Source organism: Chiloscyllium punctatum, chromosome 23 (assembly GCF_047496795.1).
Source record: "Chiloscyllium punctatum isolate Juve2018m chromosome 23, sChiPun1.3, whole genome shotgun sequence".
Taxonomy (NCBI): domain Eukaryota; kingdom Metazoa; phylum Chordata; class Chondrichthyes; order Orectolobiformes; family Hemiscylliidae; genus Chiloscyllium; species Chiloscyllium punctatum.
Window position 1 is genome coordinate 82,369,848 of NC_092761.1, and position 16,547 is coordinate 82,386,394.

At 39.1% G+C, this 16,547-nt stretch overlaps 1 protein-coding gene across 4 annotated transcripts in view; it reads left to right on the top strand.

Annotated features, from left to right (window-relative positions):
• The window catches only part of sik3 (SIK family kinase 3), a 305,261-nt gene that overhangs the window by 251,301 nt on the left and 37,413 nt on the right, over nucleotides 1–16,547 (top strand). For 3 of the 4 annotated variants that reach the window (XM_072593295.1, XM_072593294.1, XM_072593297.1), the window contains exons 8-12: nucleotides 556–666; nucleotides 1,021–1,164; nucleotides 10,270–10,347; nucleotides 13,306–13,415; nucleotides 14,425–14,581. In XM_072593295.1, coding sequence (XP_072449396.1) covers nucleotides 556–666; nucleotides 1,021–1,164; nucleotides 10,270–10,347; nucleotides 13,306–13,415; nucleotides 14,425–14,581 — 600 coding nt within the window. The remainder of the gene's footprint in view (nucleotides 1–555; nucleotides 667–1,020; nucleotides 1,165–10,269; nucleotides 10,348–13,305; nucleotides 13,416–14,424; nucleotides 14,582–16,547) is intronic. The other variant, XM_072593296.1, reaches the window with a different exon arrangement.

The following is a 16,547-nucleotide window of genomic DNA, read 5'->3' on the forward strand; positions in this document are numbered from 1 at the left end:
AAAAGCAATTGCACTTCTAACTAGTTAATTGACTATGAAGCATTTTGGGACATCCCAAAGGTTGAAAGGCGCTATGGAATATTCAAGTTTATACTTTCTTCTGGAATAGAAACCTCAGGTGAAATTGGGAGAATCAGTTAAAATCCATTCGATTCTTATTTTCCATCTAATTGAAGTGATTCATCGACATCTCCTTTTCCATACTGGCATTGCATACATTGGAAAGTAGTCATTATTGCTATGTATCTTATGTTACAGATGACATTGCCATTTAATTCAACTTTATTTTTATAAGAAGATGAAAGCAAAGTACTGCAAATACTGGAGATTTGAAGTAAATGCAAAAGTGCTGGAGAAATTCAGCAGGTCTGATAAAGAGGTGTTATATTGAACTCTAAACGTCAACTCTGTTTCTCTGTCCACAAATGCTGCCAGATATTCTGAGTTTCTCCAACAATTTCTTCAATTAAATTTGTTTAGTTTCCATTATTAATATTGAAGTACAGAAAAATGTTCCAGAGTTGAAGACATAATTACATATCTTGCTTTCCATAGTTAATATCAGAATCTAAACAAATCAAAGTGGAAATCAAGACAGAACCACTGAATGAGCAGGTACTCATGTACATGACAGAGTTGGGTTTGGAAAGAGAACGCACACTACAGGTACTGCAGTAGTCTTCAGTTATTCATATGTGTGTTGAATACTTACTGCCCTTTTGTGGAATACTTACTGCCTTTTTGTGGTGCAAATTACTTCTATTGAATTTACATTTATAATGATTTTTATTTTAAAAATTGTTATATCCACCAGCATTGATTTTATGATGCTAAGATTATTAACAACTCATTTGCAAAGAATTGGATATCATTAGTGCCATGATGAGCAAACCCAGACCAGTAAATGAAATGCATATTATTGAGAAGTTGATCTCGGTTCTGTGTCCTAGGCTAATTCATTGTTTTAAAATCCAATACCTTTACAAATCAGTTTGACTGAGAATTTAATTTTGTTTCTAGTCATTGAAGACAGATGGCTATGATCATTTTGGTGCAATTTACAGTCTGCTATGTGACAAGCTAAAACGACACAAGACATTGCGGATCTCGGCACCTCCTAGTGTACCTCGCACTATGCCCTTCCAGTCACCTGCAAATGTCCAGGTAATGTGTCAATAATGTCCAAATAATTGTGGTATGTTAAAATCTGCCTTCTGTCCCTTTTCGTTTAAGGGTTTGTTAGAATATGCTGCATTCTCCCATGGTGCACAAATACTTCGGCATTTGAAAAGTACTTTTAGTTTTGAAATTGATGGAAATGTCCCTGAACACTATACAGAATATGCACCACAATTATTGTGTGGCAAATCTCAATCTTTATACATAAAGTTAATTATTTCAGTTCATATACTAGGTCAGGTGAGGGAAGAGGACAGTTTGAAAACAAAACTTAAGTTTGTATGGTAATCTAACTATTGACCTCATTTGAAATTCAGACTAAAAGTACCGGCAGCAAAAAAAAGGGCATTGGTAAAGTTCTGGTTTCTGTTTTAACGTTCCCCCCTCATTTTACTAAAAAAATTACTTTTTAAAAAACTAATCAGAGACGAGTTGTAGAAATTGGTCTTTCCTTAGCTTCAGTAAAAATGCTGTGGTAATTACTTCATGAATATACTACATTTGTTTAATGAAAATTCTGAGCATTATGGAAAACCAGTTTTGAGGAAATGTTTGATTTTAAGAGTTATTTCAGGAGTTCTAAGTTATAAAAATTATTTTAGATTTGTATCTTTGCTATATATATTAATCTTTGCAGTGTTATTTGCTGAACATCTAAGAACTCTGCTGAAAAGCAGTGGATCTGTCTCCTGGTTTTGATCTGGACATGTTTCTTTGTGTTGGAGAATATTTTAAACTTTCAAAATATAATCACTTAATTTTGCACATGAATTTGATATGCAACCCAATCAATTATTGCTAGTTGATTTGGTTCACTTTATTTTTGTTTTGCTTTGCTTTGTTTTATTATACATTTATCCATACTTTTTAAATTTATCTATTCACTCATACAACATGGGCATAGCTGCTGTCCAACATTCATTGTCCCTCCCTAGTTGCCCTTGAGAAGGTGCTAGTGAACTTCATTCTTGAACAACTGCAGTCCATGGCTGTTGGTATTTACGTACTTGAGAAGAGGTCAGTGAATAATGTGTTGTATCACAACACTGTTCTATATTGGTCCTGTTCTTGAAAAGAACATCAAGTTATTTATGACAACAGGGAATAATTTAGATTCTTCCTCTAAGGTGAGCTATCCAATGTATTGGGTATTATATCCTGAAGACTCAGGTTAGTTGACAAATTTGATACTCGGGGCAGAATGCTGGCTAGAAAAGGCCGTATTTGTCATCTGAGGTGTGAAATCATTGAATTCTGTATATCTGACATGTTAATCAGATGCAGTGCAAGTTTGAATCTTTTACGACAGAAAAATCAGATACAGCGTGCATATTCCAGATGCATAGGAGAAAGTGAGACTGCAGATGCTTGAGATCAGAATCAAAAATTGTGGTGCTGGAAAAGCACAGCCAGTCAGGCAGCATCTGAGGAGCAGGAAAGTCGACATTTTGAGCATAAACTCTTCATCAGAAATGTGGGAGGGGGTCCCAAGGGGGCTGAGAGATAAATGGGAAGGAGGTGGAGTTGGGGGTAAGGTTGCAGGGAATGCAATAAGTAGATGAAGGTGGGGGTGATGGTGATAGAGTGGAGCGGATAGGTGGGAAGGAAGTTGGACAGGTAAGACAGTTCAAGAGGGCGGAGCCAAGTTGGAGGGTTGGATCTGGGATAAGGTGGAGAGTTGGATCTGGGATAAGGTGGAGTGAGTGGAGATGAGGAAACTGGTGAAATTAACATTGATCCCATGTAGTTGGAGGGTCCCAAGGCGGAAAATGATGCGTTCTTCCTCCAGGCATCAGGTGGCTACAATCTGGCCGTGGAGGAGGCCTAGGACTTGCATGTCCTTGGCGGAGTGGGAGGGGGAGTTGAACCGTTCAGCCGCGGGGAGGTGGGATTGTTTACTGGTGAGTCCCGGAGATGTTCTCTGAAACGTTCTGCAAGTTGGTGCCCTGTCTCCCCTGCCAACACACTCCATCCATTTGGGACATCCCATGCTGGTCTGTTACCTGCCCCCGATCTCTTCATCTCCAACTGCTGCCATGGCTCAACCTGTCTACCACTCTTACCCACCTCAGTCTCTCATCCTCACAATACCGCTCCAATCCCAACCTCACCATCAAACCAGCGGACAAGAGGGGTGGGCGTGGGAGTCGCAATGGTAGTTTGGTGCACTGACCTCTACACCGCTGAAGCCAGGCGCCAACTCGCGGACACTTCCTCCTACTGCCTCCTCGACCACAACCTCACCTCCCATCACCAAACTATCATTTCCAAGAATATCCACAATCTCATCACCTCCAGGGATCTCCCACCAACAGCTTCCAACCTCATAGACCATGAACCCCGCACCACCCGGTTCTACTTCTTACCCAAAATTCACAAACCTGACTGCCTCGGTCGACCCATCCTTCAAGGACCGTAATTTCCCCTCCCATGTGGTCAACAATGTCCTCCAGCACATGTCCTTGGCAGAACGGGCTGGGGAGTTGAAGCTGGGCGGGGTGGGCGGCACGGTGGCACAGTGGTTAGCACTGCTGCCTCACAGCGCCGGAGATCCGGGTTCAATTCCCGCCTCAGGCGACTGACTGTGTGGAGTTTGCACGTTCTCCCCGTGTCTGCGTGGGTTTCCTCCGGGTGCTCCGGTTTCCTCCCACACTCCAAAGATGTGCAGGTCAGGTGAATTGGCCATGCTAAATTGCCTGTAGTGTTAGGTAAGGGGTAGATGTAGATGTAGGGGTATGGGTGGGTTACGCTTCGGCGGGGCGGTGTGGACTTGTTGGGCCGAAGGGCCTGTTTCCACACTGTAAGTAATCTAATCTAAAAAAAAACATCCCCTCCACTTCCTGCACCTCCGCCCTTGAACCCACCCCTCCAACCACAACAGGACAGACCACCCCTTGTCCTCACCCTCCACCCCACCAACCTCCGGATACAACACATCATCATTTGCCATTTCCACCACCTTTAAACAGAACCCATTACCAGAGATAAATTTCCCTCTGCACCCCTACCTGTGTTCCACAGAGACCATTCCCTCTCTGACTCCCTTGTTAGGTCCATGCCCCCCACCAACCCTCCCTCCATTCCCAGCATCTTCTCTTGCCATCGCAACTGGTGTAAATCCTGCACCCACACTTCTCCCCTCATCTCGATCCAAGGCCCCAAAGATCCTTTCCGTATCTGACAGAGATTTTCCTGCACCTCCACACATGTCGTCTACTATGTCCGTTACTCTTGCTGTGGTCTCCTCTATCCTGGGAAGACAGGATACCAATATTTCAGAGAACATCTCTGCAACACACGCACTAAAGAATCCCACCACCCCGTGGCCGAACACTTCAACTCCCCAGCCCGTTCTGCCAAGGACATGCAAGTCCTTGGCCACCTCTACTGCCAAATTCTCGCCACCAGGAGGAAGAGCGCCTCATCTTCCGCCTTGAGACCCTCTAACCACAGGGGTTCAATGTCGACTTCACCAGTTTCCTCATTCTGCCCTCCCCTGACCTTATCCCAGATCCAGCCCTCCAATTCGGCCCCCTTGAACTGTCCTACCTGTCCATCTTCCTTCCCACCTATCCTCTCCACCCTCCGCTCGGACCTATCAACTCTCCTGCTCCTCAGATGCTGCCTAACCGGCTGTGCTTTTCCAGCATCACACTTTTTGACCCTCATACTCTAGATGCATCACACTAATATTGCAGAGAACATGTGAAATTAAGCAATACGACAAATTATGCATCAACCACTCTTAAGTATGTGTCCCACTGTTCCATAGCATAGTGGTTTAGCACAACAATATTTTTTGTTTCTGATTTATTTTTTGTTAAATAAATGATTGTGCAACAAACCAGGCATGCATCAAAGCTTGGACAGAATGCCAACAAAAGGAACAATATGCAATCTGTTAAAGAAAAGGGAGCAGAGTGATCATTCGTGAGGTTGGCCATTTTTTTTGTGGGTCAAAATGGACTGAATTTTATTGGACCTGGAAGAGTTGGAAATGAATCAAGGGGCAGATAGAAAATAGTGAGCGTGAGTACCACTTGACATGTCATACTGACACAAGTCAAGAGGTGGGCAGCCAACCAACTCCTAGGAGGCAGTTTGGCATTTTAGCTACACTAATCAAGCTTGGATTTAACTTGCATTGCATGTTTAACCATGGAACATAGAACATTACAGCACAGTACAGGCCTTTCAGCTCTCGATGTTGCGCCAACCTGTGAAACCAATCTGAAGCCCATCTAATCCAAGCTATTCCATTATCATTCATATGTTTATCCAAGGACCATTTAAACGCACTTAAAGTCGGCGGGTCTACTACTGTTTTAGGCAGGGTGTTCCACACCCTTACTACTCTGAGTAAATAACCTTCCTCTGACATCAATCCTATATCTGTCACCCTCAATTTAAAGCTATGTCCTCTCATATTCACCATCACCATCCAAGGAAAAAGGCTGTCCACCCTACCTAATCTTCTGATCATCCTGTATGTCTCTGTTAAGTCACCTCTCAACCTTCTTCTCTCTAACAAAAAAAAGCCTCAAGTCCCTCGGCCTTTCCTCATATGACCTTCCCTCCATATCAGGCAATATCCTGGTAAGTCTCCTCTGCACCCTCTCCAATGCTTCCACATCCTCCTATAATGCAGCTACTAGAACTGTATGCAATACTGCAAGTGTGGCCACACCAGAGTTTTGTACAGCTGCAACATGACCTCTTGGCTCTGAAACTCAATCCCTCTACCAATAAAAGCTAACACACTGTATGCCTTCTTAACAACCCGATCAACCTGGGTGACAGCTTTCAGGGATCTCTGCACACGGACACTGAGATGTCTCTGCTCATCCACACTATAAAGAATCTTACCATTAGCCCAGTACTCTGCATTCCCGTTACTCCTTCCAAAGTGAATCATCTCACACTTTTCCACATTAAACTCCATTTGCCATCTCTCAGCCCAGGTCTGTACCTTATCTATGTCCCTCTGTAACCTGCAACATCCTTCTACATTGTCCACAACTCCACCGACCTTCATGTCATCTGCAAATTTACTAACCCATCCTTCTATGATCTCATCCAGGTCATTTATAAAAATGACAAACAACAGTAGCCCCAAAACACATCCTTGTGGAACACCACAAATAACTGAACTCCAGGATGAACATTTCCCATCAACCACCACCTTCTGTCTTCTTACAACTAGCCAATTTCTGATCCAAACTGCGAAATCACCCTCAATTCCAATAACCATGGTCAAGCAGGTTTACGCTTGGCCTCAGCAAAATGAGGAAAGCCTCAGGTAGAAAAGTGCCTGTCACCTACCTACAACAATATCATTTTGTCAGTGGTACAGAGGTGGATGATGGCCCTTAAGTCACTGAAGTCTCTTTGAGTCTCATCCTGCTGCTGACACTTTACCAGGAGCACATGGCTGCTCTGCCACATGGGATGACTACCTTCTGAGTCTAGGTGGCATTTTGTTGAGTACGAGAGGACTCAAAAGTAGCTCATGGACACCCTTGTGGCAAAGGCTGCCTCTGCTGTAACCCTTCCCCATCCCTATCCCTTGCTCTTATAAACCAATCCACCATACAGAGTCTGCTGACTGATCCCTGTGATCAATTCAACATAGTTACCTTGCTGTAAGGACAGGGTCCATCACTGTATTATCTGGATGCGGTCCCAGTGATAGCTAACACTTCTGTTGATGCTACTGGGTCTTCCAGCCCACAAATTACTGGTAACTATTGGAATGCATTCTCATGCCTGAAAAGGCCAGCTGCTCATAGACTACACAATGGGCCTGAAATTCATTTGGGGCTCCCTTGCTTAACTAAAGTGCAGTTGATCATAGCTCGTTGACCCATCAGAATTCCTCCCTTTTGTGTGCAGCTACTTCGTTTTGTGTTGTTAAAGAAGTAAGTCCACTTTCACCATATAGGTCATTCAGCTATTGCATGCGTTTCATTATTGCGAATTCGCTGTAACGCGATTGACGAACTGGGGGCATTGTTTCTAAAGTACGAACTTTTAAAACATGTGTTAGCTGTAACACGATTACATCGCCAAGACTTTAAGCGTTGTTTCTAAAGTGCAATTTTTCTATAAAATGCGGTCGCACAAGAATGCAACCATCGCATTATAGAAGAATTACCTGTATGTCAGAATCATTTCACAGCTCAGAGACCAAGAGTGACGAATGCTTATTCCCAGTCATCGTTTCTTCTTTTGTAGTGCATGATTGTGAAACAACAGTTAATTTTTCTCCATAAACAATACCTGTAACAAAATAGCCTGAGCTGCCATTAATTTTGGAGTGCTTTGTCACAAGAACATTAAAATGTTAAGGATCGAAAAGATAATTGAATCCAGTGAAAATTATTTTCATCACCGCATCAAACTATACTTTCAACAGCCATAGTGGTTTTACCTCCATATTGCTGCATTGCAAATATCAACATGTTCCATCCTTCCAAATAAATTTTTTGCGTTTTGATTTGAGTTTTAATCTTGCTGTTATTTTCTATCTTTTGAAGAATTATAATGTGTACAATTCATTATCATGTACATTTCAAAGAAATTTCACTTCACTTATTTGTAGCCAGTAAATGTTTCCTGATACTTTATCTTTGTATTTGTCACTTTTATCCTACAGTATGTAACATTTTTCTTTTACGTGGTTTGGCACCAAAACTAAATTGCATTGTGATCTTACCTGTGCATTGTACAGTATTAATATCACTTTAGCAAGCTTCATTTTTGTGAACTGCGTGTTTGAACATTTAAAAATTTATTTTTGAGATTTAATGAAGTAATGTACTTTTTGAATATTATTAGGAAATCTTGTTATTCCTCCATACAATGTTGTAAAGCATATCCCAGTATTTTACGTACTTGAATATGGAGTTTGTACATAGTTAACTCAGCTTCAGAATGTTTGTAGACAGAGTTACTGTGTCATTGCTGGTTTTCATTCTTGTGACATTCTGATTAATGTCCATTGATTTTTTTCATAATAGCCAATATCCCACAAGTTTTTAAGCTTGTCTCCCTCTGCACCACAGCCGGTATACCACCCATTCTAGGTTTATGCCCCTGGTTTATGCCCCAGCTCTAGTGAATTCCAACTTTTCTGCAATATTAGTTTTGATGGAAGTTGACTATCAAGTTAAAGTTATGCTCCATTGAATACTTCCAAACAATGATACAACTATTTTATCTTTCTTACCACTTTAAATTTTGAGTTCCAAAATAGGAAGAAAATTTTAGTATCAGAATGTTTATCCTTGTATCTCTTAAGTTCTTTATTATTTTATTCTAAACTATGTTCTGCAAAATACACCTATTATCATTCTCTCTCAACTTTTTTGATTTTATATCACTTTTAAAATTTTAATGTAACATTTTAATTAGTCTTCTGTAAATGCTTATATTAGATATTGCAATCTTTATAATTGTAAATGTGTTTCCTTGTGCCTGAAATTTTCCAGATATATTCGTTTATTTCCACATTTCTAAGGAATGTTCCACTTTATATGAATCCATTGTTGATCTTACTGGTACAAGTGCTAGAATGTACTCAGTAGCATTACATTGCGGTCATTAGTCATTGGAAATTCCACTGTTGTTTATTATGGATTGTGCAATGCTCACTTGCAAGAACCAGATGAAGAAACAACTTGTCCTTAACAAAGTAATTGAAGTATTTGATCCATTAAACACTTTGCTGTCACACTTACTTTTATTCCTGAGACAAAAGGTTGAGAGTTACGCCCCCATTTAGGATGCCAACACACTATTTGTCCAACACTTCAGCATGGTTATGAAGGAGTACAACAGTGTCATGGCAGAATATTAAACTGTGACTCTGCCAAGCTATTCAGGTGAATTTTATTTACAAAAAGTCTAACTTTTTGAAAAGAGGCAAATTCTGTGTCCCAATCAAGATTTAGCTCCCAACCGGTGCCTGCAAAATAGATAATTGTAATTCCTGTCATTGGGCTTTGTGTAATGTTGCTATGCAGAAATAGAGTCCAATATTTACCTATGTAAAAACAATGACAACACTTTGACAGTAATTGGCTATTAAAAGCTTTACCACCTTCTGAGGATGTGAAAGATGTTGTACATAAATGTAATTCCCCTCCGCACCATAACTATGGCATCTGTTATCATGTTTCCATTCATTCAATAAAGTAAAAGGAGTAGGAGCAAAAGCATTTCATTGGCCTTTGAGCCTGTTCTTTCAGTATAAAGATCATGATGTGGATGGGACAGTGTTGGACTAGGGTAGACAAAGTTAAAACTCACTCAACACCAGGTTATAATCTAACAGGTTCATTTGAAAGTACAAACTTTTGGAGCACTGCTTTTCTGTTTCAATTCCATTTTATTTTATTCACTTAGTGTCTGGATAATATTTAATAATGTTTAATTTTGCACATCTCATCTCATGATGTATCCAGCAATATCTCATGATTAACTAAGGCAGCAATCCTTTCTAGCATTTGCTAGAACATCAATTTGCTATCCTTAATTTCCTAAGTTACTCTCCTGTCAGAGCTTTTCTATCAACTGAAGCATTCCTCACCTCTGCATATTGATTCATGCCCAAGTGTTTGAAATTCTTGTAAAATCATTATTTGATTCAGGGTACATGTCACTCACTTGAATTCTTACTGATTAGGGTTTTCGGCCTGTGCTATCTAATTATACTTATTTTTAAACCAGTGTTCTTCAATTACTGAGTATTTCTTTTCATGGAATTACTTTCTTCTTCATGTTATTCTTACCCTTCCTCCTCAGGGCCTGGTTATCTATGTTGAAATTTTTATTCCTTCACCCTGCCTTCCTTTACACTGTAATTGTTTCCTAACCTGGCCAGGGATTGTACTCCATGTCCATTTTAGCAATGACTAATTGTTATGTACATGCTGATATATTTTGAGCAATGATTATGCCATAAAATGAATCCCCTGTTGACACCTATAGCTGTATAAAAACCTATTAACTCTGACTTTTGTGTTGAGAATGACATTTTGGAGAAACTGATCACTTCTTTTCTGACTTTCCTATGCTCTTTAACACCAGGCTGAGCAAACAGGTAACACACTGAGTCTAAATGTGCCACAAGTGCAGCTCATCAACCCAGAGAACCAAATAGTGCAGGTCAGTTATGAGACCATTAGATGTTTTTGGTAAATGCACATATGTTCAAATGTAATTTATTTTAATCTATTCTATTTGAGATTGTCAAACAGTTTGAGGCCTCTTAAGGCCATATTGCCCAGATTTATATTTTAAAAAACAAAAGTTCTGAGAATATCTACTCTAGGGTGTAGGTTTGCTCGCTGAGCTGTAGGTTTGATATCCAGACATTTCATTTTCTGGCTAGGTAACATCATCAGTGGTGACCTCCAAGTGAAGCGAAGCTGTTGTCTCCTGCTTTCTATTTATATGTTTGTCCTCGATGGGGTTCCTGGAGTTTGTGGTGATGTCATTTCCTGTTCATTTTCTGAGGGGTTGATAGATGGTATCTAGATCTGTGTGTTTGTTTATGGCATTGTGGTTGGAGTGCCAGGCCTCTAGGAATTCTCTGGCATGTCTTTGCTTAGCATGTCCCAGGATAGATGTGTTGTCCCAGTTGAAATGTTGGGTTTTTTTTCCTCCGTGTGTAGGGCTACGAGGGAGAGAGGGTCATGTCTTTTTGTGGCTCGCTGGTATTCGTGTATCCTGGTGGCTAACTTTCTTCCTGTTTGTTCTACGTCGTGTTTGTGGCAGTCCTTGCATGGAATCGTCTACAAAATTCCATGCAAGGACTGCCACAAACACTACGTAGGACAAACAGGAAGAAAGTTAGCCACCAGGATACATGAACACCAGCTAGCCACAAAAAGACATGGCCCTCTCTCCATCGTAGCCCTACACACGGATGAAATAAACCACCAATTTGACTGGGACAACACATCTATCCTGGGACAGGCTAAGCAAAGGCATGCCAGAGAATTCCTAGAGGTCTGGCACTCCAACCACAACGCCATAAACAAACACACAGATCTAGATACCCTCTGTCAACCCCTCAGAAAACAAACAGGAAATGACATCACCACAAACCCCAGGAACCCCATCCAGGACAAACATATAAATAGAAAGCAGGAGACAACAGCTTCGCTTCACTTGGAGTTCGCCACTGATGATGTTACCACGCCAGATAATGAAACGTCTGGATATCAAACCTACAGCTCAGCGAGCAAACCTACACCCTAAACCTCGACCTGAGCTACAAACCTTCACAAACCTTGCAAAAGTGTCTTTTCTATTGTGTTCTTTAATTTTAATGGATCATTCATTTTTCTTTCATGCTATAAATGAGAAAAAAAACCTTGAATCTTTCCTTGATAATGATCTGGATTTTCTGGAGCGTATATGAAAATTCTTAGCCAATTGGATTATCTTTATGGAAGTTGTTTACATCTCCCTTGAAAAAAAAATTGGGTTTGAGTTCATTGAGTTTCTGTATTATAAATCAGAAGAATTGACAGATATGGACACTGTTCACCCTGGTACAGATTTTATATGCTAAGAAAAAATAGGAATAAGATTAGTATAAGAACTTTGGGGAGCAAAGGCCATTCTGCTCATCAGACCCATTTCTCTCTTGGATCATGCCATGCTTAAATTCCCTAAACATCCCCAGACCTCAAGTCCTCCTTTCTAGTTCTCTTTGAGCCAAGTAGATTCATCAACTTTGTAGCCTGAAATCTCTTTCTTTTCTGATTATTAAATTTGCTGAAAATGTACTGGGCATACATGTCACAGAAATTCTGTTAATATCTGCAAAGGAGATCATCTAAGGCCATACTTATTGCAAAGCAATTCTAAACAAGGAGCTAGTTGCTCGGTTAGAAAACCTCAGAATTTTTACTGACAACTCCTCAACTCAGTTGAGTTTTTTTCTTATAGCTTAATTACAATGGCAAGAGTTGATACAATACTTCATAAAGTAATATTTCAACTAACAAGGTTTAATTATATATAACCATGGGTTGGACGTTTGATTTTTGATCTGAGCCTTAATTATTGACGATTGAATGATAGTCTTGTGAAATTCGATTTTTTTTTCCAAATCCTAGTTGTAAAATAAAAGAAACAAGAAATTTATTTTTGAGAGTCTTTAATAGGTTTTACATTGGAAAACAAGGCACAAGTCTATATTTTTGAAAAATATACCACCCAATATAAAAATGTACTTACAACGTAAAACGAGTAATTTGATATTGTGCTAATTCATCCAAAAATTGTCATTTTGATTAAAACTCCAAAATTCTCTGTACTCAAGCAGCAATTGGTGATGTTCATGGTGGAAATTTGATGGCATTTGCCCCAGAGTTATGCAATGCCAGTCGCTTGTTGTAATATTGAATGGAGGTTTAACAAACAGTGAAGATTCCAACCAAAATCGAGATAATTTGTACCAAAACCTAAGTAATCCACTAATAGAAATTTCAGTAGAAATTACATGTGTAAAATGCCTTGCCCGGGTCGATGTTCTAAATCCTGTAGTTAATTGCAGAGATATTTTTGTGTATATTTTATTGTGCTGCTATTAAACCACAATTACTAACTGAAATTAGACCATGAAGCATTGCCTCAGCACTTTTCTTTCTGTGCAGAAAGTATTTATAACACTTTTGGTTTTAAAAATGCTGCCTGTGATATTCTGATCTCTTTGAAAAATATAGCCAACATAGTATTTGTGGGTTACTTAAGTTAGTTATTCTGTTAAAATCTGCTATATGGTGGCCTTCTAAGTAGCATTGTGAACTCATAATGTATTCCAGGCTAGCTATTGGAACATATGTTTTGTGATTTGGTTTTCACTGCTAGTTCTTCCATTGTCCATCCTGATGAACATTGATTTAATTGCATCATTTTTATCCAGTGCACATTGTTTGTGTTTGCTAAACATTAATTTCTAAACTGTACAGATCTCATAATATTTCTTAGTCAAAATGTCTATTTAAACTCAATTTGTGTGGCTGGTTTAGTTATGATTGGTAGCATTAGCAGTGACTGGTATTAAAGTGAATTCTGTTCATTAGTTGTGATCTTGGTCTTCCTTCCTAGACTGATGGCAATATGAATCTAGATAGTGATGAAGGTGAAGAACCATCACCAGAGGCACTGGCACGATACCTATCCATGAGGAGACATACTGTTGGCGTTGCTGACCCCAGGTTAGTGTTATCAATGTGACAATTTTGCTTACATGTCCAGCATAAACATTTGTGGATGCAAACATCATTTTTGTTTCACACATACTTGTGCATAGATATTAGGGAAATCAACAAATTGTAACTGTGCTAAATGGCTCTGTTTGTAAGAACTGTAAAAGGCTTCAACATGTGCATTGAAATGGTGGAAAAGTGACATGATGTTCTATAATATTTGTTTCGTTCCAATCAGACACTGTACCCAACAGTAAATGTTAGAAAAATACGGAATTGATTTTGACGTTGTAATGGTATTGTGCTCAATATAACTTGCATGCTCAGACTGGAGAGGTTGAGAGACAGAAAAGCAGCATGTAAAAAGTAACAATTGCATGGCATTAGGGAATTGGGGATGGGTGTTGGGGAAGAGAGCAATGTGTATCCTAGGTGACTCTCAGCGGTTGGAAATGTACTGGAGTGCAACAAGTGTTAGGCACACTTAAATACTTATGTTGGAGTGCAATTTTTCAGAGTTATTTTAGGGTTGAATATTGCATTACTAGAAAACTTTACAGATCAGCTGGTTTAAAGGTTTGGGTAGCTGCTCCCCTAATAGCTTATCGGATAAATACATAACTTGGCTTAACCAAGTGAGGCACACGTACCAAGGAAGTTCAATTTTCAATATCGGATCTGAGTCCGCTGTCAGAATAATGATGGAAATATTAAAGCTGACTTCAGCAATCTTGAACTATGGAGAAATTGTGTAATTTTCTTGCCCATAGTTATTATTAAGTGACTTTTGCTTGCAATGTTTAACATATATAGGTGTTAAGCAAGAAACAAGGTTAAGCCATCATGCTCTCCATTTTTCTACATCATGCTGACTGCATATCAAGAATATCAGGCCAGAAAACCAGAGAGTTGCCATGCAACAAAGCAAAATATGACCAATGTCTTTGGAAGAGAGGGAGGGGTTAAATATGGGCGGAAATTTAAAAATTTAATAAATTTAAATGTTTTTATGATATAGAACCGAAGTTACAGAAGATCTGCAGAAATACCACCTACCTGGTTTTCCACGTGTCATGCCTCAGGCTCCCTTCCTTCAGATTGTTCCAAATGTTAATCTAATGCAGAACATGCTACCTACGCAGAACCTGCAGCCAGCCACACAGTTGGAGTACAAGGTACGGATGTTCCTGCTACAAAATATTTAATCAATTAGGAACTTCTAAGGTATCTCTGAGTTCCTGCTGGTGATGCCTCTGAGCAAATCAATACTTCAACATTGCCTCTAGCAGGAACCCAGAAGTAATGCAGGTATTTGCGGAGTGTCCAAATAAAAATTGTAAAATGTATCAGGAATATTTACATTTTTAAATCAATTAGGAGATTAAGGTGGTTGCATGACCAGATTTTCCTTATTTGTTCAGGCAACATGTTGGCTGGCCAGTATTCAGTTCTAATCTTAGTTGACCATAGCATTGCTGGGAGTTACATGTAAGCCAAACCAGGGATCGATGACAGAGCATTAGTAAATCAAATGGGTTTTTACAACAATTGACAGTGGTTGCACAGTCGTCATTAGAATGCTTTTTTATTCCAGACTTTTATTGAATTCAAATTCCAGCATTGGCTATAATGCAGTTTGAACCCTTGTCCACAGAAGATTTAGCCTAGGGTTTTGAAATTCTAGTCTAGTCTACCATTGTGCTATTTCCTCCCATAAATCAAGTATATGTACAGGCCATAAAAAGGATAATAATTTATTGTACTTTTAGTGTGGAGCTTTACCTGTCAAAACCTTATACTGGAATGTGGTTAGGACCTTCCAGGATTTTTAATATATTAAAATGATTGATTACGAGCTTCCGAATTAACTCTGTCTAATATTCTCGTATTCTCTCAATAGGTGACGCTCCACTGTAAACATATGTAATTTTAAATTTCACTTTGTCATCACCTATACCTTGTTAAATAAATGATGTGTTTCAACTAAGTTAAAAATTCTGCACCCTGAATGAGACACATAGTCCAAGAAGCAGAATTCCTGAGGGTTTGTCTAAAGAAATCTTCTGGGAACAGAATACAATATGTGTACTTGTTAGTGAAGTAGTTCAGTTGTAGAAAAAGAATCCTGAAAAATGCACTGAAGTGTCAAGAGACGTTATGGGTGGAATTTGACACTCCCTTTCTCTCCACAGGAAGCATAATTAGAGGTGAGTGTGGAGAAGAACAGTGTGAAGAATCTGTAGGACAAATAGTGGCCTTCCCATTCTGAGGCAAACTTTATGTAGCCATTTAAGGGATGATGGGGGTGGTCCATTATTCTTTCATGACTCTCAACAGGAATTTATCCCTGTGAGGAAGAAGGGTTCTAAGTAGGGGATAAACTGACTATGATTAACCAATTATGTTAAGAATAGTGTCATATTGAAAGGAAAATCACACAATATTGCGAAAATTAGGGATATATCACAATGCAAATCCAATTCTTTAAACCAGTGTTAGATAATGTTTTGCTGACAACAACACTGCTAAATTACTCTTAAACTTTATGTTCATTCATATTTTCAGTACCCACACAATGACCTTGAATACAAATTTTTCCATAACAAAGCTCGTCAAATATCAGGAACACTTTATTCCAAGATAACAAAATACAGCTGTTATGTAAAATAATAAATGTAAACATTTCCATTCATTGTCTTCTTCTTGAACTCCATTCTCTTTTCCCTTTGACTTTTCTCCCCATCATCGATATGTGTACATTAATTGTTTTTGCTGAACAGTTAATTTAATTAATGCTGCTGAAATCAGGCTTGATATTCCTACTTCATTTAGAGGTAACTAAGCAACCACCTTTTTTAAAAAAAAGCAGTCATATAAGAAATCCTACATTTTTTTGCTTGCTCCAGAGAGGGCACTATAAGCCTTTGCAACCAGATAAAACAAACAGCTGAGATATCGCTTGACTAAATATAAGCAATGTTATGAGTGATTGATGTACTGTGTGCACAGCTGTTGATTTTTCACTTCCTTTCAGTTTGTCCTGGGTGCTGATAATGTGCTGATAATGTGAAACTTAATAAGAATACATTTTCAAATTCAACAATGAGAATTTGAATTTTTGAAAAGGATACTAAGGGGAAA